This window comes from Aspergillus affinis (assembly GCF_023601865.1).
Source record: "Aspergillus affinis strain CMG 70 chromosome Unknown NODE_11_length_483380_cov_85_280398, whole genome shotgun sequence".
Lineage (NCBI taxonomy): Eukaryota > Fungi > Ascomycota > Eurotiomycetes > Eurotiales > Aspergillaceae > Aspergillus > Aspergillus affinis.
The window spans coordinates 283,023-308,557 of NW_026515792.1; the positions used below are offsets into that span (position 1 = coordinate 283,023).

General features: G+C 53.5%; 9 protein-coding genes across 9 annotated transcripts; 3 read left to right on the forward strand and 6 right to left on the reverse strand.

Annotated features, from left to right (window-relative positions):
- Nucleotides 1-1,162: 1,162 nt before the first annotated feature.
- Nucleotides 1,163-5,085, reverse strand: KD926_001025 (putative stress response protein Nst1; the record flags this gene model as incomplete). Its single annotated transcript, XM_053096579.1, has 5 exons — nt 1,163-1,632; nt 1,687-1,803; nt 1,884-3,543; nt 3,616-3,845; nt 3,966-5,085. The coding sequence occupies 5 exons, from the start codon at nt 5,083-5,085 to the stop codon at nt 1,163-1,165; spliced, it is 3,597 nt and encodes a 1,198-aa protein (XP_052959405.1).
- Nucleotides 5,086-7,291: 2,206 nt separating this feature from the next.
- On the forward strand, nt 7,292-8,366 carry rho2 (putative Rho GTPase Rho 2; the record flags this gene model as incomplete). The annotated part of the gene is made up of 4 exons (XM_053096580.1): nt 7,292-7,356; nt 7,560-7,638; nt 7,816-8,007; nt 8,079-8,366. 4 exons carry the CDS (start codon nt 7,292-7,294, stop codon nt 8,364-8,366), a joined length of 624 nt encoding a protein of 207 aa, XP_052959406.1.
- A 1,028-nt stretch (nt 8,367-9,394) lies between these two features.
- KD926_001027 (mitochondrial 54S ribosomal protein mL40) lies at nt 9,395-10,122 on the reverse strand (the record flags this gene model as incomplete). The annotated part of the gene is made up of 2 exons (XM_053096581.1): nt 9,395-9,738; nt 9,903-10,122. 2 exons carry the CDS (start codon nt 10,120-10,122, stop codon nt 9,395-9,397), a joined length of 564 nt encoding a protein of 187 aa, XP_052959407.1.
- A 267-nt stretch (nt 10,123-10,389) lies between these two features.
- On the reverse strand, nt 10,390-11,358 carry KD926_001028 (NAD(P)-binding protein; the record flags this gene model as incomplete). The annotated part of the gene is made up of 1 exon (XM_053096582.1): nt 10,390-11,358. The coding sequence occupies one exon, from the start codon at nt 11,356-11,358 to the stop codon at nt 10,390-10,392; it is 969 nt and encodes a 322-aa protein (XP_052959408.1).
- A 783-nt stretch (nt 11,359-12,141) lies between these two features.
- On the reverse strand, nt 12,142-13,644 carry KD926_001029 (RING finger domain protein; the record flags this gene model as incomplete). The annotated part of the gene is made up of 1 exon (XM_053096583.1): nt 12,142-13,644. The coding sequence occupies one exon, from the start codon at nt 13,642-13,644 to the stop codon at nt 12,142-12,144; it is 1,503 nt and encodes a 500-aa protein (XP_052959409.1).
- Nucleotides 13,645-14,717: 1,073 nt separating this feature from the next.
- On the reverse strand, nt 14,718-17,096 carry KD926_001030 (acetolactate synthase catalytic subunit; the record flags this gene model as incomplete). Its single annotated transcript, XM_053096584.1, has 5 exons — nt 14,718-14,770; nt 14,842-16,527; nt 16,630-16,697; nt 16,773-16,871; nt 16,945-17,096. The coding sequence occupies 5 exons, from the start codon at nt 17,094-17,096 to the stop codon at nt 14,718-14,720; spliced, it is 2,058 nt and encodes a 685-aa protein (XP_052959410.1).
- A 1,842-nt stretch (nt 17,097-18,938) lies between these two features.
- Nucleotides 18,939-20,642, forward strand: KD926_001031 (galactokinase galE; the record flags this gene model as incomplete). The annotated part of the gene is made up of 3 exons (XM_053096585.1): nt 18,939-19,591; nt 19,654-20,535; nt 20,606-20,642. 3 exons carry the CDS (start codon nt 18,939-18,941, stop codon nt 20,640-20,642), a joined length of 1,572 nt encoding a protein of 523 aa, XP_052959411.1.
- A 492-nt stretch (nt 20,643-21,134) lies between these two features.
- On the reverse strand, nt 21,135-22,412 carry KD926_001032 (uncharacterized protein; the record flags this gene model as incomplete). Its single annotated transcript, XM_053096587.1, has 1 exon — nt 21,135-22,412. The coding sequence occupies one exon, from the start codon at nt 22,410-22,412 to the stop codon at nt 21,135-21,137; it is 1,278 nt and encodes a 425-aa protein (XP_052959412.1).
- A 327-nt stretch (nt 22,413-22,739) lies between these two features.
- On the forward strand, nt 22,740-25,249 carry KD926_001033 (Mcm10/DnaG-type zinc finger protein; the record flags this gene model as incomplete). Its single annotated transcript, XM_053096588.1, has 2 exons — nt 22,740-22,749; nt 22,818-25,249. 2 exons carry the CDS (start codon nt 22,740-22,742, stop codon nt 25,247-25,249), a joined length of 2,442 nt encoding a protein of 813 aa, XP_052959413.1.
- Nucleotides 25,250-25,535: the final 286 nt, after the last annotated feature.

A 25,535-nucleotide genomic window follows, 5' to 3' on the forward strand; every position in this document is an offset into this window, starting at 1 on the left:
TCCTCTCCCTGTTCCCCTTTTAATTCTAGTCCTTGAATTCCGAGCTGTAAGATTGATTTGATTTGAATTGCTTTGATTATTGATTCCCTTCTTTGATTCTTCTTTTCTTCTTCTACCTGTGCCTATGTGATCACATACATAGGTATATCATCATCTTTGTGCTGTTATCGATGCTGCTGCTGCTGCTCTTGTCTGTCAACTTATCATCATACCCATTCTATTCTTTCTTTCCTTCTTTGATCTTGTCATAATAGAATTTCTTGTCTTTTTGATGCCTAGGTTGTTGGTAGATTTCAGTAGATTCTAGGTTCTTTGTAGGCTATATATAGAATGTTGATGGTCCCAGATCACAGGACTGTCGTGACCATACCCAAAAAGATGGAGTCCTATCATTGATGGAAATATATAATAGGAAAACTCTAAATATGTGTATATGTACGGAGTACGGAGTATAGAAAAAAAAAAAAAAAAAAAAAAAAAAAAAAAAAAAACCTTATCGATCAGACTAACCAAACAAGACAACTCTTCTCTTCCAAGTAGCTATACATCTTACGCTAACTACACTACGCTTCTACACACCACACACCACACTACTATGATTCACCCCAAATCCCAAACCTCTACGACATAAAGCAAAGAAAGCGAACATAAGAAGGAAGGAGAGAGTGTGTGAAAGAAGACCACAGCCTAGCATCAATCATTGACTGGTGAATGAAAGGCCCCAATCGGATCATGCAATTGGTTCTTAATGCGGAGACCGGAGATTCGTGCCTCGAGGGAATCGCTACATGGTTAAAAATGGGGGACGTACAAGACATGACAAAGGGGGAAGGAAGGTCCGGTTTATGAACGCGGGACCGGAGTTGAACAAGATGGACAAAGAGACCAGGAAGGCAGAAAGAAGAGGAAGCGTGGGAGAGACATGATGGCGAGAGAGCATGAAGAGAAGATAAACAGAAAAAGACACTCATGACATGACGCTTGGACAAAAGAAGCATTTCGAGAAATTAATCATCCCAAAAAAGACACTGCACGACCAAGAAAAAAACACGGACATAAAGCCAGGGTAACGAAAAGAAGAAAGAAACGGAAAGTGTGCATAAAAGACTCCCCCATTTCCACAGAGAGAATGCCGTAAAGAAAAGAAAAGAAGCCAAACACCTTAGAATCCCGTTGGTGGAGATGAATACTGCCGAAGCACCGATGGTGTAGTACCAATCCCGCCAAACGCTGGTATGCTGCTACTCGGAATCGGACTTCCGATTTCACCAGGAACAATGCTGCCTCTGTGACCTGAGGCAGCGCTGTTAGTATCGGGCTCGAACTTGACGAACTCGCCCATTGAGTCGCTCTTGATGGAGAATGAACCGCCCCCGTTCTGCGAGTTGCCTTCCGTGTCGCAGATGTCGAGCATTTCCTTGAGCGAGATGGAAGGCTCGTTGGAGGGCCGCAGTTGATCAATTTGGCGGAGCAACCTCTTGGCATCATGATGACCGCTGGCTCCCTTGGAAGGGCTTAGGGTGTTCAGTTGCTTCCACGCTTCAATCACCAGCAACCGAATGGCAACTGGTCGAGATGTGTGCGCACGATGGTGACCACCGGACCCGAATGCGTTGTTGGACCAACCACTCCCTAGTCATGATTATCAGTAAAGCAACACAGATACAAATCGCACGGTATACTGACCATGTGCAGTTCCCCAGGTTGGAGTTCCGGGGAAAGCGGAGGCCCCAAATCCCATGTGTCCACCCCACGGGTTGCTTCCTACTCCAGTATTCATGGAGAAACTAGAGTGTTTTGATGCTATCGGGACAAACATTAGTACACTGGGCTTGATAACTAGCCAAGGTGTTTGGCTGGTATATTGGCTAATGAATGCTTACCTCCGAGAGGGTCTGGGAACAACGAGGGTGCCGCAAAACTGGCTCGAGTCGGACCCGGTAAAGAGCCTGGAACGGTGGCGTCAGGAAGCGATTGGGAAAGGGTCGAAGAAAAGGGAGCGTCACTGTCATCAAGAAGAGCACTGCTTCCAAACCGAGCACTTAGATTGTCCATGTCGCGCTGTGTAGTGCGGTTGACATCGGCCTGCTGATCCTGCTGGGTACTGGATGGACGCTTAATCGGACTAGGACGAGAAATGGGGAATGGTTGGGCGTGTGTGTCAAGAGGAGATCGCTCGAACGAGTTGGAAGGCTGTCGGGAATGACCCTGGGAGAGTCCGCTCTGTTGCGCAGAGAACGCGCTTGAGAGCGGTGCTGGGGCATGGAATGGAAGACCGTGTCCAGGGTCAAGTGGGTAACCACGTCCAGGTGGCATTTGACGGGTGCCATTAATACCGGGAGGCATAGGGATCCCGTTCGGTGCAGGGAACCCTCGCAGTTGACTCATGAGAGGGCCAGTATGCGGCGGATACGTGGGTAGTTCATGACCCATCGGCGGCGGTCGAGGAACCATTCCAGCTAACCCCGGGGGATTTGAGGGCAGGCCGTTAGGACTCGGAAACCCAGGTGGATGAGATCTGCCCATCGCACCGAGGGGAGAAAGGGGAGTAGACGGTTGAGGATGATGCAACATGGGATATCCTTGGCTCTGTTTCGAGGTCACACTCGAGGCTCCCGACGACTGGGACGGGCCCATGGATCGAGGAGAGATGGAGGTCTGCGAAGGTTCTGCGCTGGCCGCCTGGGACCGTGGGGACGAGGTGTGCGAGCCCTGTTGAGACGGCTGGCGGGCCCGGGCAGGCGTCGGAGCCTTCGGGACAATAGGCGTTGCACCTGCTAGGTGTGGTGACTGTAGGTGCCTAGAAGATCCTTGGACATGCTGCTGCAGGCTAGTTGAGATCGGCATCGGCTCTGGCTGCGACGCTCGGCTGCCGAAAGCATCCCGCTTCTCGAGGTCGGAGGGGTCGTACTCGACTTTCCCTGTGCTATCCCGATGCCTGCGTGTCTGCCCATCGCGTGCCTTGCGCTCTCGTTCTTCCCGAGCTTTGTTATCCATCGAATCCCGGTCTTCCTGCTCCCGTTCTCTTCGTCGCGCATCCTCCCGCCGTCGCTTTTCCTGCTCTTTCTGCTCACGATGTTTGCGCTCTAGCTCCGCTTGTCGCTCGCGCTCTTCACGCAGCCTTCGCTGCTTATCAGCTTCTCGACGAGCCTTCTCTTCTTCCTGAGCCTTGCGCTCAGCTTCGCGCTTCTTCCGCTGCTCCTCTCGTTTCCTCTTCTGTTCCTCTAGCTTCTTCGCTTGCTCGGCTTTAAGCGCCGCTTCCTCGGCTGCCTTCTCGGCCTCTCGGCGTGCTTTCTCTTCTTCCTTCGCCTGCTTCTGAAGCTTCTTCTTGTCTTTGCGCTTCTGAGCTTCGCGAGCCTTCTTGGCATTCCGCTGCTCGGTCCGGGATTCTTCCTCCAGGAGCTCTTCGATCAGCTTTTTCTGGCGTTGCTCGGCGACCTTTTCTCGGTAAGCTGTTAAGACGCGTTGTTCAAACATCCGGGCGGCAAATATCTGGAACATTCGTCGGCCTTCCTCCATTCGTTGCTCCTCGGTCATAGCATCCTGGAAATAGAATCAGTTAGTATGCACCGCACCATAAGATTGAGAGCAAAGAAGTAGCGATTCGCTACTGACCATTTCATCCTCCTCGTATTCTTCATCCTCTTGGCTGTCATATTCATCCTCCTCTTCCTCATCGTAATCCTCCTCATCGTATGGACCATGATTATGACCGGCATGAAGGGACTGGTGAGCAGCGGTGATTCCGAATTGGGTATCCTCCTCACGCTGCATTCTGCGTTCGGCCAGTTGTTCCATCATGTCGATGAAATGTTTCCCATCATTTTTGAGAAGATCGTCTGCAACTGTAAGAATACCATCTGGAAGGAGCGAGAACAGAACGGAGGGGGAATAAAATCAGCCCGAGTTTCAAGAGATAATAGAGGGGTAGAAAGTTTTTTCGGGATCCGGGGTGTTGCCCTTACCTTTAACAGTTAAACTATTCCCAAAGGCGAAGAAATCAGCGCGAGCGGCACGCGTGTCGTCGTCTTCATATTCTTCATCGCTGTAGGGCTCGTCATCCTCGTCGTCATCTTCATCGTAGTCCTCCTCCAGATCTTCGTCGTCCTCGGGCAACTCGTGGATTCTACCTCGTGAGGGATGAAATTGGCCTTGCGTCCGCGTGTGTTGGCCGGGAGAACGTAGGGGTGGATGGTATAGGCGGGGAGGCGGCATGATGGGCGGGCCCTTTTCAAAGGAGCCTTGGTTGTTATTTGCGTACTGTTCAAGCTCTTCGTAATAAGCGTCGTAAAGCACTTCGAGCTCCTCTTCGATAGCGGTTCGCTTCCTCCCGCAGACTGTACAACTGCACGAATGCTTTTGCTGTTCCTTCATCTTCTTCAGGACCGCGTCCTTCTCTACCTTGACGAGTTGTCGTCGCTCCTCCTCGCCCAGCTCGAGCCAAAAGGCCTTGATATTTTCGCGCTCCTCCTGGGTCGACGTGTTCCAAATACTGCGATCTTTTGTCGACTTCAGGATCGTGCGGGCACCGAAATGCGGCGGGAGAGGGGGGACGAGAGGGTGCGACATCGAGACCGAAGGGGTAGACAAGGGAGTCGAACTTTCGTCTCCGAGCGTTTGGGAGCCGCTGCGACCTTTCTTGCCCTTCTTCTTCTTCGACTTTCGACCGGAAACTTTCGAGTGGTCGTCGCGCGCATTCATGGTCGACGGGGCGGACATGGCAGGATGCGCGCCGAGTACCCGGGGTTCTTCGTCGTAGTAGACATCGCCGTCGACAGATTCGTCGAAGTCGTGGTCGTCAGACGGGTGGCTTTCGGGACCGACGGGGCTCGGACTGTTTTCTTCTGCGGCGTCCGGGTGGTGGACATGGCCATTCTCGAACTGACGTTCCGCGGCCATGCGGGCAGCTTGCTTTTGCCGGCGTTTCTGCTTTTTGCGGTTCACGGTGGTCGGTTGGGGGTCTGGCGACGTGTGTTCGGTCTTCGAGAAGGGTTCGCCGTTGGCGGGGCGGGTGGAAGCCGCCGACACATGGGCGGACATGGTGGAGAGACTAGGGTTCGAACCGGACGTCCGAGAAGATGGCATGGAGGGGTCGTATGACGGGTTCGAAGGGAGGGAGAGATCGAGGATCGCAGATCTCCTAGGAATTCCGAAGGCTGACCACCATGCTAAGTCAGAGAGCGAAGCGCCGAGGCGAGCGGCGTTATACCAAAGCCAGGGTAGAGGGAAGAGCAGGAGGGAAGGAGAGAAAAAAAAAGTATAGCTTACCAGCGAAGCTCGGAATAAAGAGAATTAGCCGTAGCCAGTCGGATTGGGGGAAGAGGTTGAAGGGGAGGGAAAGGCTTCTAAGCTCCGTGGACCCCGCGAGTGGCAGGGTGGAGAGAGGAGAAGAGGAGGGCCAAGGTCAAACAAAGGTAGTCAGATCCTAGGCGACAAATAGGGAATGAGGGCGGAGAGGGGTGGAAAGGACCCGGGGCCGCACGACGAGGAGGTCCAGGCGTCAAGGGCGACCGGGCCAAATTGGCCAGGAAACGCAGGGAGGGTGTCGAGGAGGACAAGGCGAAGCAGAAAGCGACGGTCTGAAGAGTTGGCGCATCCAGCTGGGGGGGGGACTGGTGGAAGGGCTGGAGATGATAGATCTTGACGCCGGGCGTTGGGCTCTGGATGGTTGCCGTGCCGCCGGCCGCAATGGGATTAGCCGCCGCAAGCGAGATGGCTGCCTGGGGCTGGGTGCCTTAATGCCTTAATGCCTTTATGTCTGACAGCCTGACAGCCTGATGAATGTCCCGTTGATGCCTGGTTATGTCATCCGGGTGTTACGGCGGACGGAATCGGGATTATCAGTCCGTCCGGGATGCCTTACAGAGTACAGCGCAAGAGTAAGTCTAGAGTCTAAAGTCTAGAGTCTAGAGTAGAGTCTAGTCTGGAATCTAGAACTCCCTTCCCTCCTCAAGACTTCCCACGAGGTATCCGCACATGGACGTTGCGACTTAAGAATGAGGCTATCAGCCCATCAGGACTACTACTACTACGGAGTGTACTGTACTGACCCCGGGGATCATCCCCTCTGGACGGTTCTGGTGGAGCCTACAATGGACGTTGACTCCGTTTCCCCATCGGCAAGTCGGTCTTTCCGGGGCAAAAGGGTCGCAGTGGTTGTCAATAACTCACGTCTCAAGACTCTCTCCCGTAGGTGCTATTAATATCCCCATGATGATGACGAGAGGGATGCTGGATGTCCGATTATTCTCTGCGCTTGGCTCTCGTCTTTTCTCCCCCTCCTGTCGCACCTCGCAACTCCACTTAAGTAATAATAACAGCAACTAGTCAGGAATCATAACCGCCTAGTGGAAAACGGCTGAGACATCTCTCTAACCTTAGTAACGAGTGGATGTGCTTGTGCTTCTCTTCAGCTGTGCCATCTACCGGTCGATCCCGTCCTTCGTTTTGATTAGAAAGAGGGATCCCCATTTATTATTTGGGGTCTCAAGTCTCAACTTCTCTCTCGGGGGCGCTCTGGAATCTTCCTTTCTGATTTTCCCACCCGTGTTGCTGCGAGCATAGCCTACAGTTTCTTATTTATTGGTGGGATTATCCCTCGCGTTTATTATTATCATTATTTTTCCATTTGCCTCCCCCAGAAGTCGGTTGACTTATACTTTATAGAACAGGGACTACTATTATTCTGCCCGTCTAAGCCACCACCCGCCACTCGACCTTCATAGTAGTGATTGTTCGTGGTTACTAGTTTGCGACTGTCTCACGTTACCTAGTGACCCTAGTTGTTAACAGTTAACACTGAGTTAACTACCTACCAAGTTACCAACACACTAACAACGATACTGGTCGATCCCAGTTAAGCCTCAGCCTCAAGTCGACCGCCTTCCCAGAATCACGAGTTCGTTGGATGATTTCCACCCCCCAGAAAAAAAAAAAGGTCGGCCCTTGTTCCTCTCGTCGTCCAGCTGTTAGGGGGAGGGGACACGCATCGCCCATTACTGGCTTCCCCTTGTCTCCGTCTGTCGCTCCTCGAGGCCATTCCCCCCGTTTTCGACCTGAACTAGGCCTTGCCTGGCGCCTAATTTCACTGCCCCCGATCTCTCCGACCAGCGTTCGCTCGCCATCCATACCTGGGTCGCATTCCTTTTCCGTCCGTGGTATCTCCCTCCTAGATCGCTCCAAGGATTTACTTTATTATATTATATTTTATTTTTCTTATTCCCTCCTTTTTGTTACTATTATTGTTCCTTTTAACTAGTGGTCTTCACCCCCACTTCCTGGTCCTTTAAAAATGGCTCAACAACAACAGCAGCAGCAACAGCAACAGCAACAACAGGATGACAATGTGATGCGAAGGTACGTGTTGTGCCCGTGATGCCTAGCCGGGGGAAGTAAGCCCGACCGTTTGACGTGCACCTGTCATTCGATTTTTCTTTTCCACTCCCCCTCCATCCATTCCCCCCTGTCGTGAAGTCTGGTTGGTTCATGGGAGGAAACAGCCCTGGATAAAACGTCTTTGTCTTCTTGTGTCGCCGTACTGATCCTTAGGTGTAATGTAGAAAGCTGGTAATCATTGGGGACGGTGCCTGCGGAAAGACTAGTTTGTTGAGTGTCTTCACCCTGGGGTATTTCCCAACAGTAAGTCTGCCTGTTCTGTTCCAGGACGTTGCTAGAATCCGAAAAGGCAGTGTCGGCTAATGATTGATTCTCTCGATAGCATTACGTGCGTGCCCTATTGCTTTTCCTCCTATCTACCCTTCCATCCTTCCGCGAACCCCGAACAGATCGTCTGACTTGGTCGTCTTTGGAATCTAGGTGCCGACGGTGTTCGAGAACTACGTGACGGATTGCCGAGTCGATGGCCGGTCGGTGCAATTGGCGTTGTGGGATACCGCGGGTCAAGAAGACTACGAGCGATTACGTCCGCTGGCCTATTCCAAGGCACATGTGCTCCTGATTGGATTTGCCGTGGATACGCCCGATTCGTTGGAGAACGTGAAGCACAAGGTTCGTCATTCAGGAGATACGGAAAAGAAAAAGAAAAAGAAAAGAGGAAGGTTAACCGGTTGTTTTCTCAGTGGATCGAAGAAGCCAACGAACGATGCCCCGGCGTGCCCATCATCATGGTCGGGCTGAAGAAAGATCTCCGCGAAGACACGATGGCGGTGGAGGAGATGCGAAAGAAATCGCTACGGTTCGTCACGCCCAAGGAAGGAAGCGAGACCGCCACCCAGATCGGCGCCCGGAAATACCTCGAGTGTTCGTCCTTGACAGGTGAGGGCGTCGACGACGTGTTCGAAGCGGCCACTCGCGCGGCGCTTCTCACCTTCGACAAGCGGAAGAGCTCCTGTTGTATTGTGCTATAACGGGGACACGCATTATCGAGTCGAACTACGCACCGACGACGGAATCGTGCTCGGCCCTTCCATATGTGCTCGCGATCAACGTTTGTCCTGCGAGTCTGTTAAATTGGATCTACCAAAAAATCGGTGCGGTGAATAGGTGAAGGCGAATATGCAAGTTGAGGTTCGTCGACAAGTTGAAACCAGTATATTCTTTTGCATTACCGGCGTTTGGGTGGATCTTCGATCGAAATTACGTTTATTCTTTGTCTCTCTCATTCTGGCTTTGGGGTGTGGTCCCGTGTGAAAAGAAAAAAACACCCCTCAAAAAACTCCAATATGTTTGTTGGTCGACATGGGACTGATTCACTTGCAAGCCCGTTGCATTATTACTTTACTCTCTCCCTCCCCCCCCCCCTCTGCCGCTCTCTGCAAGTCCTCTCCTTTGGTATGGGTTATCTATTTTTTGTGCTTGTGCTTGTGCTTGTGCTTATGCTTGTGCTTATGCTTTGTACTTTGTGCTTTGGAGCGAGTGGTTTTTATTCGTTTTCGCCTTCCTTTACGAATCCCGTCTCTCCTTTTCTATACCACTTGATCTCTGCCATGTTTCTAGCTCATTCCCTATCTGCTCTGTCTAGCGACTGATCTATGTTATTTTGTTTGCGAGTTGATATTACAATATATTGCCTATACTGCTATCTCTACCTATCTGTATACTGCATATCTGTACTGCCGATTTGTACACTGTCTATGTTTAAGCCAGTAAGCTTGAAAGTTTCAACTGAATTACACTTAAGCTCAGCATCTATCATGGAAAGCAATCTAGACCCAATAAACAGAAACACAACAAACCTCAATACTGTACAGTACATACATACAACATATCTAAACAAGCAAAATCCTATCTAGGTAAGTAGGAAGTAGGTAAGTAGGTAAAATAGTTGCACAACCCCATCCTTCCACATCCCAACCAAGTTAAATAAACAGCTTTATGTCCTTATACCCCCCAATCCACCAAAACCAACCCCCAACCGGTCACGAAAGAAGATCTTCTACCTCCTCTCAACCCTCTTCCACTCATGATTCCAGCCCTCCTTACTAGGCGCCTCCGTCTGCAACCGCCCATACTCGATGGGGAACATATCCCGAAAGACGGCCGTCTTGATCATGCTCTTCCGGAAGAGACGGCCGCCGTCGCCGGCGCCTGTGCGGAGCTCCTCGCACGCGGCCCCCATTGCCTGGTACTGGCGCTGCAGCTCCAGCTGGTGTGCGCGGCGCTGCTGGCCCTGGAAGAGTTGCCAGGCGCGGTGGATCGTCCAGTGGCGTAGGTATCGGGTTCGGGAGAAGCGGAGGGGTCGGGGCGTGAGCGGGTGCCAGAGGAAGTAGCGGATTAGGGCTGTGATTTTGTTTTGTTAGTGTTGGGGTTTGAGTTGGAGAGGGGATTGGGTGAGAGGGTGGTTTGATTGGATTGGATCGGATTGGGTCAAGAGGAAAAGGTGTAGGTAGTGTAGATAGTCAATTGACTTCCACAACCACAGACAGAACATAAGGTATACATACTAACTCGCTTATCAGCTCCTGATCCCCCCTTGGCGCGCTTCTGCATGGCATTCGTCGTCGAGAATGACCGGGCGGCCATGCCCTGCACGGCCGACGTAACGGGTTTGTTGACGAGAGCGTCATTGCAGATTCGACCGATGGCGGGACGCGACGGGGTCTGGGAGATAGGGATGCGGAAAACATTCGCCAGGGAGGCGAGGACTGGCGAGAGGGAACGCATGGCGTGTGTTGTAGCGGTGGTTTTGGGGGTGGTTGATTGCTTGCTTGCTCGGAATTCCGTCTTTCGTTCTTTTCGGAGACGCTGAAGTTGCGATTATGTAAGGTGCCTATTTAGGTGGGTGGCTGCCGCGCGCTAGTTGGGCCAATGAGCGTGGAGATGGTCTGTCTACCATCAAACGGGAACTATAAGGATGGGTGTAGGGATTCCGATCGTTCAGGTACATTGAAAGAATTTGTAGATTACATTCAAGAGACAAGTCATATTACCTCACGAAAGATGCGTCTCCAGCTCCTTCTCCGTCCACTCCCACAGCTCCGTCGCCTTTGCCTCGTCATACGCCAATTTGCTGCCTTTGCCCTCCACCCCCACGGGCCAGTAGAATGTTCCCTCCTTAGGCTCCCCGAGCTGCTCCGTCTGCTTTCCAACCGGCCAGGTTGCCGCCCAGAGCTGGCCCCAGGCGCCCTGCTCGACACGCACCATACCAATTACCAGGGCGACCACCTTGCGCATGATCTTCTCGGTGCGCGGCCACCCGCGCATCAGATCCCCTAGGTTCGTAGTGACGGCGCCCGGGTGCACTGAGACGAAGCGCACGCCCGTCTCGGCCTCGGGATAGTGGTGAGCCAGCTGCGCCGCGTAGTGCAGGTTCGCCAGTTTGCTGATGCCGTAGCGCGTGAAGGCCGAGAGGTCGTCGCAAGGACCGCGCAGCTTCTCGAACGGATAGGGGTCTGTCTGGGGAGCGAACTTCTCTGCCTCGGAGGCCAGCACCACGCAGCGTGTTTCGCCGGGTGCGACGTCCTCGCGCGCCGCGGTTTTCTGGAGCAGCGGCTGGAGTAGCCGGATGAGCAGTGCGTGGCCGACGTGGTTGACCCCGAATTGCATCTCGTATCCATCTTGCGTGACGCCCTTGGCGCCCATGACGCCGGCGTTCGTGATCAGGATGTCGAGTCTGGTTTCTCGTGCGTGCACCTCCGCCGCGGCGGTTTTGACGGAATCCAGCGAGGCGAGGTCCAACGTGAGGAGGGAGATCGGGGCACAATCGGGCCCTGCGTTAGATTGTATCTCTTGCAGGGCCGACTCGGCTTTTGTCGGGTTGCGTGCGGCGAGGTAGATTCTTGCAGGTGAATGTTGGGCTAGCTGTTGGATGGTCTGTTTGCCGAGGCCCTCGCTGCCGCCGGTCACGACGATGACTTTATTAGTGAGGGCGGGGATGTCTTTTGAAGGTTCAAATGTCATTTTGATGGCTGCTAGCTTGGTTGGTTGAGTGTAAGTTGCGGTAGTAGTGGTGATGGGGTGTTTGTAGAATGTCGGAGGAGAGAGTTTGTAATGACGCAAAGCTGCCACTCCAAGATCGACACAACTCCAAATCAAAAATACCAGAATTTTCGCCGTGACCGCCCTTTAGGACCCCTCGCTTCCTCGGTCGCGTTCAAATGGTCCACAATCGCCATGGGCGGTGGGCATAAAGCTGACAGGGTTTGAGTATGAAGAATTCAGCATGTTTACGAAATTCGGTGGCTGTTATTCCTGCTGTCGCCATGGTGCATATTTTGGAAACCAATGTCTGGATTCTGATCCAAGCATAGGTCAGAAGCAATGCGCCCTGAGAATGAGAACATCTGTATAGAACGATACTTATAAAGACCGTCGATATAGCCTCGGTGGGGCTACGCCACACGCTTTCCCGGTTCCTGGGAGATCCTGTGGCTGGTCGGTCATTCAAGAAAGGCCCATTGGCCTGCTGAGATCCAATCCTACGACTCAACAATTAATATTGGCAAATCAAAATGCGATTCAGCACGTTACAATAGAATTCGCTGGATTCAGATTCATTGCCCTATCCGCGGCACTTTGGACAGTTAGAAATAAAAATAACACGAGGTGGGCAAAAGAGAAAGACGAAGAGTAGAAACAGAAAGTACACAAACATCCCATGTCCCAAACTCCAGAAAGAAACGCCGTGGCGATGCATCGTCATAGTTAGGTCAAGTCGTAAAAGAGAAGCGGAACCCACCAGGCTCAAGAGGTTGATCGTTGCCGAGCCACTTGCTTCTTGGCCCGGTCGTAATTAAGGACCTTTCGTCGTCGATGGGTCTGGGCCAATTTCCATCGACAGTAGAGAACCAATGCATCTTTCAGGAGTACAAAAACGCAGCCGCCAATCACGCTGCGGCCCCATCGGCTCTGTAGCAGGCCCGGTCGACCACGCTCAAGAGTCGAAGGCGCTGTCGTCCAAGTCTTCGGCAGGACGTATTTCAAAAGTCCTCCGACGGAGGCAGATATGGCGGGGAATGCAAGCGCTCCGAGGACGATGTCGGCGAGGTTGCTGGTCTCGTTTATGAGATCGTCGCGCCGACCCAGGCCCAAGGCCTGTCCATTTCCCCCCATTGCACCCGCGCCTTGCTCCTCTCCTGGCGGTCCTCCGTGCGCCTCTTGATCCCCTCCGGCCTGGAAGCCAAAGTCACCCTGAATCCCCTCGCCATCGTCATCTCCCATTCCAACCTGCAGCTCAAAATCAATTTCCATCAATACCCGACCGTTATCGTTTCTTACCGGGTCTGCCGGCTCCTGTGCTTCGGGCGGCGCATTGTCGTCAAACTCGTTGACATCGGACTGACGTGGTTGCACTTCCACAATCCATTTTCTTTCCAACTTGCCGAAGAATCGCTCGTAGATTGCGCTGTAGAAGCTCTTGATATAAGGAAGGGCCGCAAAGGTCATGGCTGGGCTAGGGGGCCAAAAGTCGAGCTCGGGCTCGTGACCGGGGTTGTGCGTTGCGAAAAATAGGACGGGAATGGCAGGGAGTAAGCCCTCGGCGTAACGTGTTCGCGAGAATATCAATACCAACGGGATGAGCGGTAGTCCCAAATTGAGGCCCGAATTCCACGAGGCATCTGCGGACTCTTCTAGGATCTGCCGCGCCTCCTCGGTCCCGAAAACAAAATACATGGAATATACACCGTGCGCGCAGCATCCCGCCCAGACTGTCCCCGCCAGTGTGAAAACCATACCGGGTAGAACCAGCCGGCCGGCGAACCGCTCAAACAACCGGACAATGTCCACAATATAACTGCGCGGGCGCGAGACCACGATTTCGGATTTGCACTGGGGGCACACCATCTTGGTGTTGCGGCCGTTGCGTTTGCGGGATCGGGGGTTTTCTAGGTCGGCGAGCCAGTCCAGAAGACAAGCTTCGTGGGCCGTCAAGGCACAGGGGCACGGCGAGCGCCATTCGGTATTTAATAGCGAGTCCTCCGTCTCGTCGGTATAACAGATCCAGCATTTTCGAGGTTCATCATTGGATGAGTCAACAGCGCTCAGGGTTGAGATCGGGGGCTCGCTGGTAGACCTGCCCTCCTCGGGCTGATTGAGGAAGACGGTCCCGGTGTCGCCGGTGGATTCGGTCGACGAAGGGCTATTCGTATCCGATCTCGAGAGCTCGTCGTCCCGGGAGGTGGATATAGGGCTATCGGATGACCGCGTTCGACCTGAAGTGGCCGAATAACTCGGGAGAGACGTCATGGTTATTAGATGATGTAGAAAGCGATCAGGACGATGAAAAAGCAAGAGCCGACTGTTCTAATGGCAGAGGACAGAAGGTAACATCATTGAGAGGACGAAGGAACGGTCGAGGTGATTGAAGGTCATGAGAGGGAGAGGGAGGGAGAGGGAGGGAGAGAGAAGCGGGCAGGCGTGAGGAAACGGACGATAGACCCCCAGCACCGCTAAAGGGAAGCTACCAGTCGTAGTGCTGCCTCGGGTGCCTTCTTTTGGAGGCGAAAATCCGCCGTTACCGCTCACTGGTCGGTCACGTGGGGCGGCGGGGCCGCGGAGCCGGAGAGGGTCGCTGACTCAGCCGGCTTAGGGCTGAGCGACGAAAAGGATTCATGCCGAGTTCTTGCTAACTACGGTGTACATCGTAGGTACTAGGTACGGATGATGGCCGGAGGATTACGATCGACACCGCGGGGCAAATGACTCGTCTGTCATGATGGCTGCGGTATGCACGATGCATGGATTCGGTGGACAACGGCCAGAAAGCCGGGATATATGAACAATTGATATCCTATTACCAACCCGATGTTCCGATGTACTAGAAACAAATTCATAGATTATATACAGAAAAGAAGATCTCGAGGACAGGCAGAACACGTCGGCTGGAGTTCGGCTGTCTGCTCTTCCTTGCCTTGCTCTTTTCCTTTCCCACGTCCTTTCCCATGGTTGTCCGAATCAACAATCAGTGTTTCTCGACCGATTGCTCCCAGGAAAGTGAAATGATTGATATGCATATTAAAACAAGAGAAAAGAGAGAGAAAAGGCAACAGAAAAACAATGGAAGTCTTCACACTAAAACCCGGACCCAGCAAGACCTACTGAATAGATAGTTGGCAATCACACTAACGGGAAACGCTGCTTCAAATGCCCTGCATCATATCGGGCCGAGTCCTCGCGCCGAGCAAGGCGGTCCAACGTGGTGACGCAGCGTTTTCAGAACCTGCCAGAAACGCCGTGGATATCAACAGGAGAATGACCAAAGAGGCACTTTTAAAAACTACAAATCATCGGCATAGAACTTTGTCGTCGAAGCGGTTGCTTTAAAATTTCACGTTGCGCTTCTTCATCAGAGCCTTCCTTTCTTGCTCCTTGGCTGTAAGAGAAACCACCATGTCAGCATTTATCCGGGAAAACCCATAAAAAGAAATAATCAGGGCGACATACCTTCGTCGTACACGAGGAACTCGTGCAGGGCACTTCCGGCAGGAACCATGGGAAGCACGGGCACCTTGCGGTCGGTGAAAACCTCAAGCAGGGCGGGGCCATCGCTCTCGATCAGCCACTTCAGCTTCTCCTCCATCTCCGCGGGGTTGCTGCACCGCTGGGCGGCAACGCCCATGGACTCGGCAAGGGGAACGAAGTCGGGGTTCTTCTGGTGGGTGTGCGAGTAACGATCCTCGTAAAACAGGTTCTGCCATTGAGTGACCATACCCTGCTCCTCGTTGTTCAACAAGAGGACCTTGATGCCGATGTTGAACTGGGCAGCGGTGGACAGCTCGGTCAGGGTCATGTTGAACGAAGCGTCGCCGTCAATGTCAATGACAAGAGCATCAGGGCGAGCAACCTTGGCGCCAATGGCGGCGGGAAGACCGTAACCCATGGTACCCAGACCACCGGAGGTGATCATGGTACGGGGGTGGCGCCAGCGGAAGTGTTGGGCAGCCCACATTTGATGTTGACCAACACCAGTAGTGATCACGGTGCGGTCCTTCATATGAGCAGTCAGGTCGCTGAGTTTCTCGATCAAAGCCTGGGGCTTGATGGGGCCCTTCTCGGCCTGCCTCTCGTACAGAGAGAAGGGGAATCGGGCCTTCCAGTCATTGATCTGAGCAAACCATTCCGGGCGCTCAGACACCGACTTGAGGTGGGGAAGGAGGTGACGGATGTTCTCGGCGCAGTCGCCCTCGACGGCCTCGTTGGCCTCGACAACCTTGTTGATGTTCTTCGGCATAATTTCGAAGTGAACGATACCGCCACGGTTCTCGGTCGCAGCAAGCTTGGCCTGGGGGGCAAACTTGGAAATGTTACCGGTCACACGATCATCGAAACGTGCGCCAATGGCGATGATAAGATCAGCCTCCTGCATGGCCATGTTGGCGTAGGCAGATCCGTGCATTCCCAGCATGTGCAAAGCCTTGGGGTCAAGCTCGTCGAAGCCTCCGAGACCCTGCAAAGTAGTCGTCACGGGAATGCAGGCCTTGTCGGACAGTTCCTTCAGGATCTGAGGGCCGTCCGGGCGGGCGAGGAGACCCGCACCGACGTACAGGACGGGTTTCTTGGCAACGTTGACGAGACGCGCAACGCGACCGATGGTGCTTTCAAGCTGCTTCATGCTGACTTCGCGGGCCGCCATAGTTGCGGCGCTGGGCAAGGAAGGAATGGTGCTGCTCATGGGAATGGGCTTGCGAAGGATACCAGCGGTGATATCCTTGGGAAGGTCGACCAAGACGGGACCGGGACGGCCGCTGGTGGCGATCTCGAACGCCTCCTGGATACGGCGAGGAAGTTCAGCAACGGACTTGGCCATGACGTTCCATTTCGTGCAAGCACGGGAAATGCCAATGACGTCGGCCTCTTGGAATGAATCGGTGCCAATCAGGCTGGTGGGCACCTGACCGCAGAAGACAACCATCGGGGTGCCGTCGGACAGGGCATCCTGCATGGGGGTGATAACGTTGGTGGCACCAGGGCCGGAAGTAACGAGAACAACACCGGGAAGGCCTGAAGCGCGGGCGTAACCTTCCGCCATGTGTCCGGCACCCTGTTCATGTCGGGGGAGAATAAAGTCGAAATGTTTGGAGTTGTAAATGGCATCGAAGACAGGGAGGATAGCGCCTCCAGGGTAACCGACTAGGTGAATTATTAGTATGACAACACCCAGTAAACCATCCAACAGCGGACTAAATAGCAGAAACAAGAAAAAAAAAAAAAAGAGATGGAAGGATGACTCACAGACGTGCTTGACACCCAGTCTGAGCATCATTTCGTGGAAGATTTCTCCACCACTCAGTCCGACGAACCTGTCCGCCCACTCAGGTTAATCAAGTTTATTCTTTTTCTTTTTTCCGAATGTAGATTGCACAGGGTCAACATACGAGTCGTCCAACTCGGGGACCTGTCGATTTTGTAGCGGCGACACTCCATTGCGTTGGGGTTCCTGGTTGAAGGCAGGACTAGGAACGGGTCGAGCCTCGCTGAACGACAGAGCCAAGTTAGCCAAAGTGATACCAATCGACATTGGGATCTGTTCCCAGGCAGTTGACTCACCTGGCGGGAGCAGCAGCGGTGCTTTGGACTCGCTTCTGAGCAGAAAAGCGGTGGGGCGAGATGGCCGTGAATGGTCTTCTGGCGGAGGCAAAACATCTCTGCGAGTGCAGAGCGCGCATGGCGCTTTTCGATGGTCTTAAAGGCATCATCATCTTTACGGCGGATGACTGCCAGGCCAGGAAAGGAGCAGACTGTAGAGGTAGAGGATTGGCAAGGGGAAGAAGAGTCGACGGATCTAGTGTGAGTAAGAGGTGCCTTAAGGCCGGACGAGAAAAGACTCAAACTTCTGGAGAGCACCTGGTCGGCCTAACCGCGCTTGGTCTAGCACCACCGGGGTCGAATAATCTCGGGGGTTTGATTGGTCCGGGACCCTCAGCGCCTCCGATCATCGGCGACCGTACGCGGCCAGATCAGCTGATCTAGCCCAGGAGGGCTCCAGGTGTGTGTCTCCTGCACGCCGAACCACCCTCGGTCCACGATACAGCTCTTGCTCGACCATCTCCACGACTGAGATCTCAGGACCCGGAGTCTGTGCACATTATTTATGCTGGCTTACTCAAAGGGCAATCGCGAGGGGGTCATGTCATGTCATGTCATCTCCGCTTTCTGCATTATGCAGAGTGATTTGCGACCCCCCGATTCCGGAGCCCTAAGCATCGCCGGGTAGGGGTACTTCGTGAGGATCATCGGGGGATGCACTCTCACTGAAAACAAACAAGTTGAACCCATTATTCCTCCAGAGTATCCAGGTGATCAAAAGTATCCTCCGAGGATTGATACTTGAACCGCGTCATGAAGGAGCAATGCCATTCCTCTCACTCGGTCTGATCGCCGACATTGGTTTCTGCAACACACCCTGATACGCAAAAGCTCCATCCATAGGGTTCTGAATACATCGAATACCTAAGCTGCCTTGCTTAGTATCTTTGGGGCCGCTGTTTGCGGCATGCCGACCGTCTGTACAGGATAATTCTGTACCTGACCAACACTCTTTACTTGAGCACGAAGAATGAAGGATTAGACCGAAAGAACAACACAAAAAAAAATCATCTGCCTCTTCGGAAGAATGATCGTTTTTGGCCTCATATTGTGGCGAGCCAGGAGAATCGCTGTAATAAGCTTTTGCAGACACCGGTTTATATATGTACAGTACAGTACAACGTGGAAGCTTCAAGCCTGCCTTGGCTTTTTGCGATCGTGCTTTTGAAAACTTGATCTTGGCTTCAGCCACGACCAGACTAATTTCCGCTAGTTACGTCGACCGGAATCCTAGTCAATCATGGGGGTGGGCGGAATTAATATTATTGATGATTGGGTGTATTGTTCCCCAATCTACACTGACGGAGAGGAATTGAAATCCACCGAGGAACCGGACGATGGAGTCCACCGGTGAGAACTAATTATGTGATATTAAGGGATTGAATTTGCACGGTTTGGCTTCGGTTAATTTCCAAGGACCATTCGGGATTTCGGCCTAATTGTTTCCATGGATTTCAATCCGCCAGTCAGTCAGGGTCGAGTCGGTCGACAGTCTCCGTCGCAATGGCAGACGCAGACAAGGGTGCAGACTGCAGGCACCGCAACCAATTAACCCCAATGCCGAGAGATCGGGATCATGTAGGAAGAAAAGAGCGACGATGCCGAGCACACGAGGCGTACACGGGCGATGGGGAAAAGCCGTAGCGAACCGACTCAACCGAGAAGGCGAAATCGTGGGGTCACTCCAGGCCAGTCCGACCACTCAGGCCTCAGGCACTTTTCCTCTTCCCCCACTTCCGTCTTGCTTTCATTTTCCCAGATTGCGGGGCTCCCAGGAACGTCGTAAGACCCTGCCCTGCCTCGCTTTTCTTTTCCCTCGCTTTTCTCTCTCTCTGGATTTGTTTTCGCGCTTCTTCTTTCTTCATTTCCTGATACCCTGCTCTTCCCTTTTCCCCTTCGCTGCATCATCCATTTGCTATTTACTTTTGTTTTTCTATCATACTTCTGACCCCACCATGGCCACCCCGCAAGAACTCGTTCCCCAGACGGAATCCATCGCTGAGGTCTACGCAACGGACGACGCCTCCGCCACCTCGGTGGCCCCGGAGCATCAGACTCGTTTCGAAGGACTGGTTTCCCAGTTTGCCAAATCATACGGTCACCGACCTGAGTTTGTCGCCCGGAGCCCGGGTCGCGTCAACATCATCGGAGAGCACATCGACTACAACCTCTACGATGTCCTTCCCACCGCCGTGAGCGTCGACGTCATCATGGCTGTCAAGGCCGTCTCCTCGACCTCGGAGCCCACCGTGAAGATTGCCAACGTAAACCCGGAGAAATTTCCCTCGCGCGAATTCACCGTGCCCCGCGACACGGATATTGAAATCGATCCCAAGAAACACGAATGGGTTAACTACTTCAAGGCGGGCCTATTGGGAGCGCTGAAATTCCTGCGCAACAAGAAGCAGGATGGCACATTCGTTCCCGCTAGCGTGGAGGTTCTGGTGGATGGAAACGTGCCTCCCGGTGGCGGTATCTCCAGCAGCGCGGCCTTCGTCTGCGCGAGTGCCCTGGCAGTCATGAAGGCAAACAACCACAACGTCTCCAAGCAAGATTTGTTGGACTTGGCTGTGGTCTCGGAGCGTGCGGTGGGTGTCTACTCTGGAGGGTAAGCCGAACAGTGCTTTTTCACACCGAGATCCTTTTGTTTCCTTCCCTAATCTTAAATAGCATGGACCAAGCTGCCTCCATCTTCTCCCGTCGCGGATACCTGCTGTACACTCAGTTCTTCCCGAACTTCTCTGTGCAGCACGTCCCTATTCCTAAGGCCGCGGAGGAGATTACCTTCCTCATGGCCCAGAGCTTTGTTACCTCCAACAAGGCCGAGACGGCCCCTCGTCACTACAACTTGCGTGTGGCCGAGTGCACCCTGGCCGCCGTGGTTCTGGCCGCCCAGCACGGCCTGACTCTGCCCAAGGACAGCAGCTCGCTCGGATACAGCCTGCGAAACTTCCACGAGGAGTTCATGCGCAAAGAGGGCCGTCTGGGCGATCCCCTCGAGTACCAGATCGACTCCGTCATCCAGACCACCATGGAGCTGCTTTCTCAGGAGCAAGGATACACTCGCGAGGAGATTGCCAAACTACTCGGCACCACCGTGCCCGAGGTCGAAGCCAAGTATCTCTCCTCGTTCCCCGTGCAGGCCGATCGGTTCCTCCTGCGCCAGCGCGCTCTGCACTGCTTCACCGAGGCCCGTCGCGTGCTTGACTTCAAGGCCTGCCTCGCCAAGGCGTCGACTCTCGACGACAGACGCATCCAGTATCTCGGTCAGCTGCTGAACGAATCCCAGGATTCCTGCCGCACAACCTACGAGTGCAGCGCTCCGGCGGTGGATGACATCTGTGCCATTGCTCGTCGCGCTGGCACCTGGGGCAGCCGTCTGACCGGTGCGGGGTGGGGTGGCTGCACCGTCCACATGCTGCCGCAATCCAAGGTTGAGGCGGTAACCAAGGCCCTGAAGGAGGAGTACTACCTCAAGCAGTTCCCCGACATTAGCGAGGAGAAATTGGCCCAGGCCATGGTTATCAGCAAGCCTTCGAACGGATCCTTCATGTACGTGCTACGATAGACCGACTCTCTTTCCCAATCTCTACCTCCCGCCATGTGCTAACCGTTTTGACAGGGTGACGGGGACAGCCATTGATCAGGTCAAGATCTAAACGCAAAACATAACAAAGGAAAATAAAAGGGAAAAGATACCACAATGAACATTTGCATTAGTTTGAATAGGCTCCAAATTGATTTGGAATCCAGCCTTTGGTTGAGCGTCCACGAGAGATATTCATAGCCCAACCTGATTCATACCGCTTCTATCAAACAGTATTAAACGCAGTATATAAACAGACTCCACTTGTAGATGATGGCCGTGTGGAGTCTCGTATCTATGACGCCTTTCCTCCAAGACGTCTTTAGATCGGCCGAACTACTATTGTAGCAAGGCTTGGCGAGGAGGCGACCATTCAATCCCTGACTTACGGTCCTGGCCAGAGATGGCCTGCGTGTAAGCATCTCCGAGTATAGACAAGATCTATTATCATAGCCGTACCGAGCGGGTGCCCAACGCCTCATTAAATACCGTCTCAATCGAGCAGCAGTGCTCGTCTGCCACTTGATGTTGATCTTGACACTTTCATCGCACAATATGACCGCTGCTAAGACTTCTTTTTGGCAGCGGCCTTAGTGAAAAAGTCGCTCATCTTCTTCATCCCGGTAGTATTGACCTTCTTGAGGTCCTTAACTCCCCGAGATTCTCCCGCCTTCTTCTTCTTCTCCTCTTCTTCCATACGGCGTTTCTTTTCTGCGCGTATTTCGGCAGCATCATCGTCCTCGGCGGTGCGTTTGCGGCTGAAGTCACCCAGAGATCGGGACGCTAATGCCTCGGCGCGAAGATCGGCAATATGCTTCAGGTGGTCGGTCAAGGGCTTGAAATCAATCGGGGTGTTTGAGCTAGCGAGCAGCTCGTCGATCTTGGCGCACAGGGTAGGAGAAAGGTAGGATTCTTTCATGAAAGCCAGCGCCGTGGATATCCGCAGGAGATGATTTACATCTTCCGGTATCGTCGGCTCGTCAGGCGGCGACTCCGTCACGGGGGTCGATTCATCCGAGACCGCATTCGAATTCGAGTTTGAGTTGCTCTTCGACGGGGTCTCCTTTTGTTGTTCGGATTCGTCGTCCCCTGCCTCGTTTTCCTTGTTCTCCGACGGGGCTTCCTTGGCCACCGTATTCTCGCGCTTCACGGCCATCAGCGGAGTCGCTAGTGCCTGACGAACGAACCGCTCCTCCAGACTCTTCGGCAGACCTTGCGCGACCATGCGCTCGGCCTTGGCGATCAATTCTCCGAGAAGCTTCTTCTCATTGAACCGGAACATCTTCTGATCGCCCGCTTCCACGGAATCGCAAACAGCTTCCGTACGCGCCTGTAGCGTCGGCTCGAATGTTTCGTCGAAGAGCACATGGCGCATGTGCCCGGGGAGCTCGTCCTGCGAGTCGAGGATGTCATCCAGGGGTTGGAAGAGACCCTTGGAAGAAGACGATAGAATGGGTATCATGAAGAACATTGCGTCGATCGGGGTGACGACGAGCAACTGCGCCGCCTTCGAGATGCTCCCCTTTGTGGGCGCGACATGACCTTTGTCGCTGGGTGTTGTTGAGTTCTCGGGGTTATGGGAGAATAGGATACTGCGCGGGACGTGTGAGGGGGCGGCGACGGCCGTGAATTCGTGGATCCCGAGTTTCGGGCAGAAGAAGTACCGGGTCAATTCACCTGTTCTCGGGTTAGGAAGTCGGAGGAGCCGCGCATTGTCGGTGGCTGCTGAAGGGAGGATAAAGGTCTTGCTGGGCCGCTCGGCTGTCGGGGGCGGAGGGTGAAGTTGTTCTGGAGCCGATTCGGGGGCAGTCTGGTCTGCGGGGGCTGTCGAACGAGTGCGCATGGTCAATTGAGGGTCGATGGGATAGACACACGATGTGGATGGGGGAAGGAAGAGAAGGAGACAGGCGCACTTGACGCGTTCCGCCCCACGCGACACGCGCTTCCCCGCAGCCAATCAGGGAGAACTTGTCGCCCTTGCCTGAAGAGCGCCGAGAATCCGCCCATCATCCAATCCTCAAGGACCTCCATAACAACAGTCGCCTTGTCGCTTATTGAATCCCCCTTCCCCGCATCCCTGCGATCATGGCCCGCCCTGTATAACACTCCGACCCGAGTCGAAACTAAGCTAAGATAAAAGCGGCATTGGCATTAACACAACCGACGAGCGATGGTCAGCAGTGAGTACGGACACCCCCGATCTCCTTGGCTCCGACCGTTGACTGACCCCAATCTCATCGCGTCGCAGTGGTCGAGACCTCGTGGCCGCCCAAATCCCCTCGGGAGGCTCTTCTCAGCTCCCCGAGCGGTCGCAGGAAGTTTCAGGACATGCAACGCCGCGGGGAAGCCTTCGGGTCGCCGTTGAAACATTCAAACACCACGCCAAACCTCCGAAGCAAGACAGACCGCCTCCTGGAGGATGGAGTAGAAGACCTTGACGAAGATGAAGACGAGGAGACTTTACAATTAAAATTAGCGGCCATCCAAGCGCGATTAAAGCTGAAGCAACTTCAAAAGAGCCGCGGAAAGTCTTCTGCGCCGGGACTAGATTCCCACGAGGATGACGAGCCTTTTCCCCGACCGGCCTCGAGTTTCTCATCACGGACCCACGACTTGGACTCAAAGAGCCAGAACACGAGATTCCCACCCGATGAGGTTCAGGTCCCGCTTTCCCCAACAAGACGACTAGCTCCTGCGGCTGATCCTGTGTCCCCCCGGCGAGTTATTCTCGGAATTGATAAAGGTCGGAAGGGCGGCGACGTGTCTCTCAAGCGACCTCCCCCATCGAAGACCACGAGCCGGCCGACGAGCCGGCTAGGCAGTCGAGATGGTCCCGTATCCCAGACACAATCGTTTCCCGGCGCAGACGGAAACAGACCCAAGAGCTTCAGCGAACGTATGGCTGAAAGCAGGTCGGCTGATAAACTGCGGAAGGAACGGGCCGAAAGGCTGCAAATCAACCGCAGCACGGCATTTCAATTCGACAAGACGGAGGTAGAAGGATTTAAGGCAGCCGCTGCCGAGGCCAGAGCAAAATCTCCTCTCCGGTCGCCAGCGAGAAACCGACATGCTGAAAGCTTTAGCCGTGAGGATGTTCTACGGTCATACCACGAGCGCAAACCGCCAGCCCTGAAAAGAAGCCTCACTGCGCCCAGTGCACATAAAATCGGTGGAGGCGCCGATTCCACGGTATCAAGGACTCAATTCCACAGGCGTAACCACAATTCCGAATCAGGCGCCTTTGCGCTACCAGATGGCTCATCACAGGCTACCTCCTTTGAGCATGGGAACGAGAAAGACTCGCTGGAGAAGGCGCCCGATGCGTCGAAATTCGAAGCATTCTCTTCCCTACATCTTTCTAACCGCATTTTACCTCATTCATTCCTGTCTCGAACCCTCTCCGACAAGAAGGTTCTGCAAATCCCAGACCTTCTTCGGATGGTGAAAGGCCCTGCGTTCGAGTTACCAGACAATGTCGACGGTGACTTCGTTGTATTTGGCATTGTGGCTTCCAAATCAGACCCCAAAGAAAAGAAAGAGTCGAAAAACGTCTCTGCGAAAGAGGCCGATCCCTTCGATGACGGACTGAATAACTCACAGCGCTACATGGTCATCACACTGACCGACCTTAAATGGAGCATCGATCTTTTCCTTTTCGACACTGCGTTTCCGCGTTATTACAGACTCTCAGAGGGCATCGTTGTGGCCATTCTGAACCCTACTATCATGCCACCCCCTCGAAACAAACTTGACACAAACAAGTTCAGCCTCGCGCTTTCATCTTCCGATGACACAGTATTAGAGGTAGGCTATGCGCAGGACATCGGGTTCTGTAAGGCTGTCAGGAAGGACGGCAAGACCTGTCATTCGTGGGTAGACGGCCGAAAAACCGAGTTCTGCGACTTTCACGTTGATCTTCAGGTACGCCGCACGCAGTCCCAACGCATGGGTGTCAATGGTGGAACCGGCATGTTCGGCCCCGGGGGGAGCTCGGGCACGCGGACTGGTTTCTGGGGTGGAGGAAAACGAGGAGGATCGGGTGCAGGTGCTGGCAACAGGAATGGACTGAAACCCAATGGCGCCCAATATGACTTCCAAACTCAGTCAACATACTACGTTGCACCGGCACCCAAATTGAGAAACGAGAATAGCCATGCCTTTGCCCATAGACATCCAGGGCAATCTGCGGCTAGCCTGATCGATGCTGACTATGATGACCCTTTCTTAGCCGCGGGCATGATGGGCCGTGGCGCGGAGAGCAAAGAAGAGAGATTCCGCAAACGCCTTGTGGAACAGAAACGAGAACGAGAAATTACGAAGAAGCTTTCCACTTCTCGTGGCCCCGGAATAGGATCTGAATACATGCGTGTCCGCAACGCGGAAAACAATCCATCGCAGCAGCCAGAAAAATCCTCACAGGACAAGGCTAAGTCGACCGGTAGTCAACAAGCCTACAACCTCGGCCTGATGGGGATGCGCAGAGCGGACAATGTGAAACTGACACCGTTGAAACGCACCCACGATGGCGATCGACCGCATGGCAGCGGCGTGAAAAAGACTCGGTTTATAACGGCCAAGGGCATCAAAGAAGCTGGCAGAGACAGCCTAGGAGGCCAGTCCGAAGCCGTAGCCCAACGTACTTATGACGACGATGACGATGACGAGCTAGAGATTATCTAGAGAAATGTGGCAGTGAGGTTGACATGCTACCACAATTGCATCTTCGAAAAAACTCTTTCCTTCTGTCATAATCCAATCATTCCCTCTCCTTTATCTTCCTCCCCTCCACCACTCCTTCCCAGCTGGTGTTGCGATTTCGTTTAATACGCATTGGAAATGAAATGTAGCATGGTCACGATTTAAAGAAAAACAAAGAAGCAAAAAAGAGCTGGTGATTTCACCTTTTGGACAAACCAAGACAGAAAGGAACGTCTTAAAATAGAGACAACCCACCATTATGTTGTTA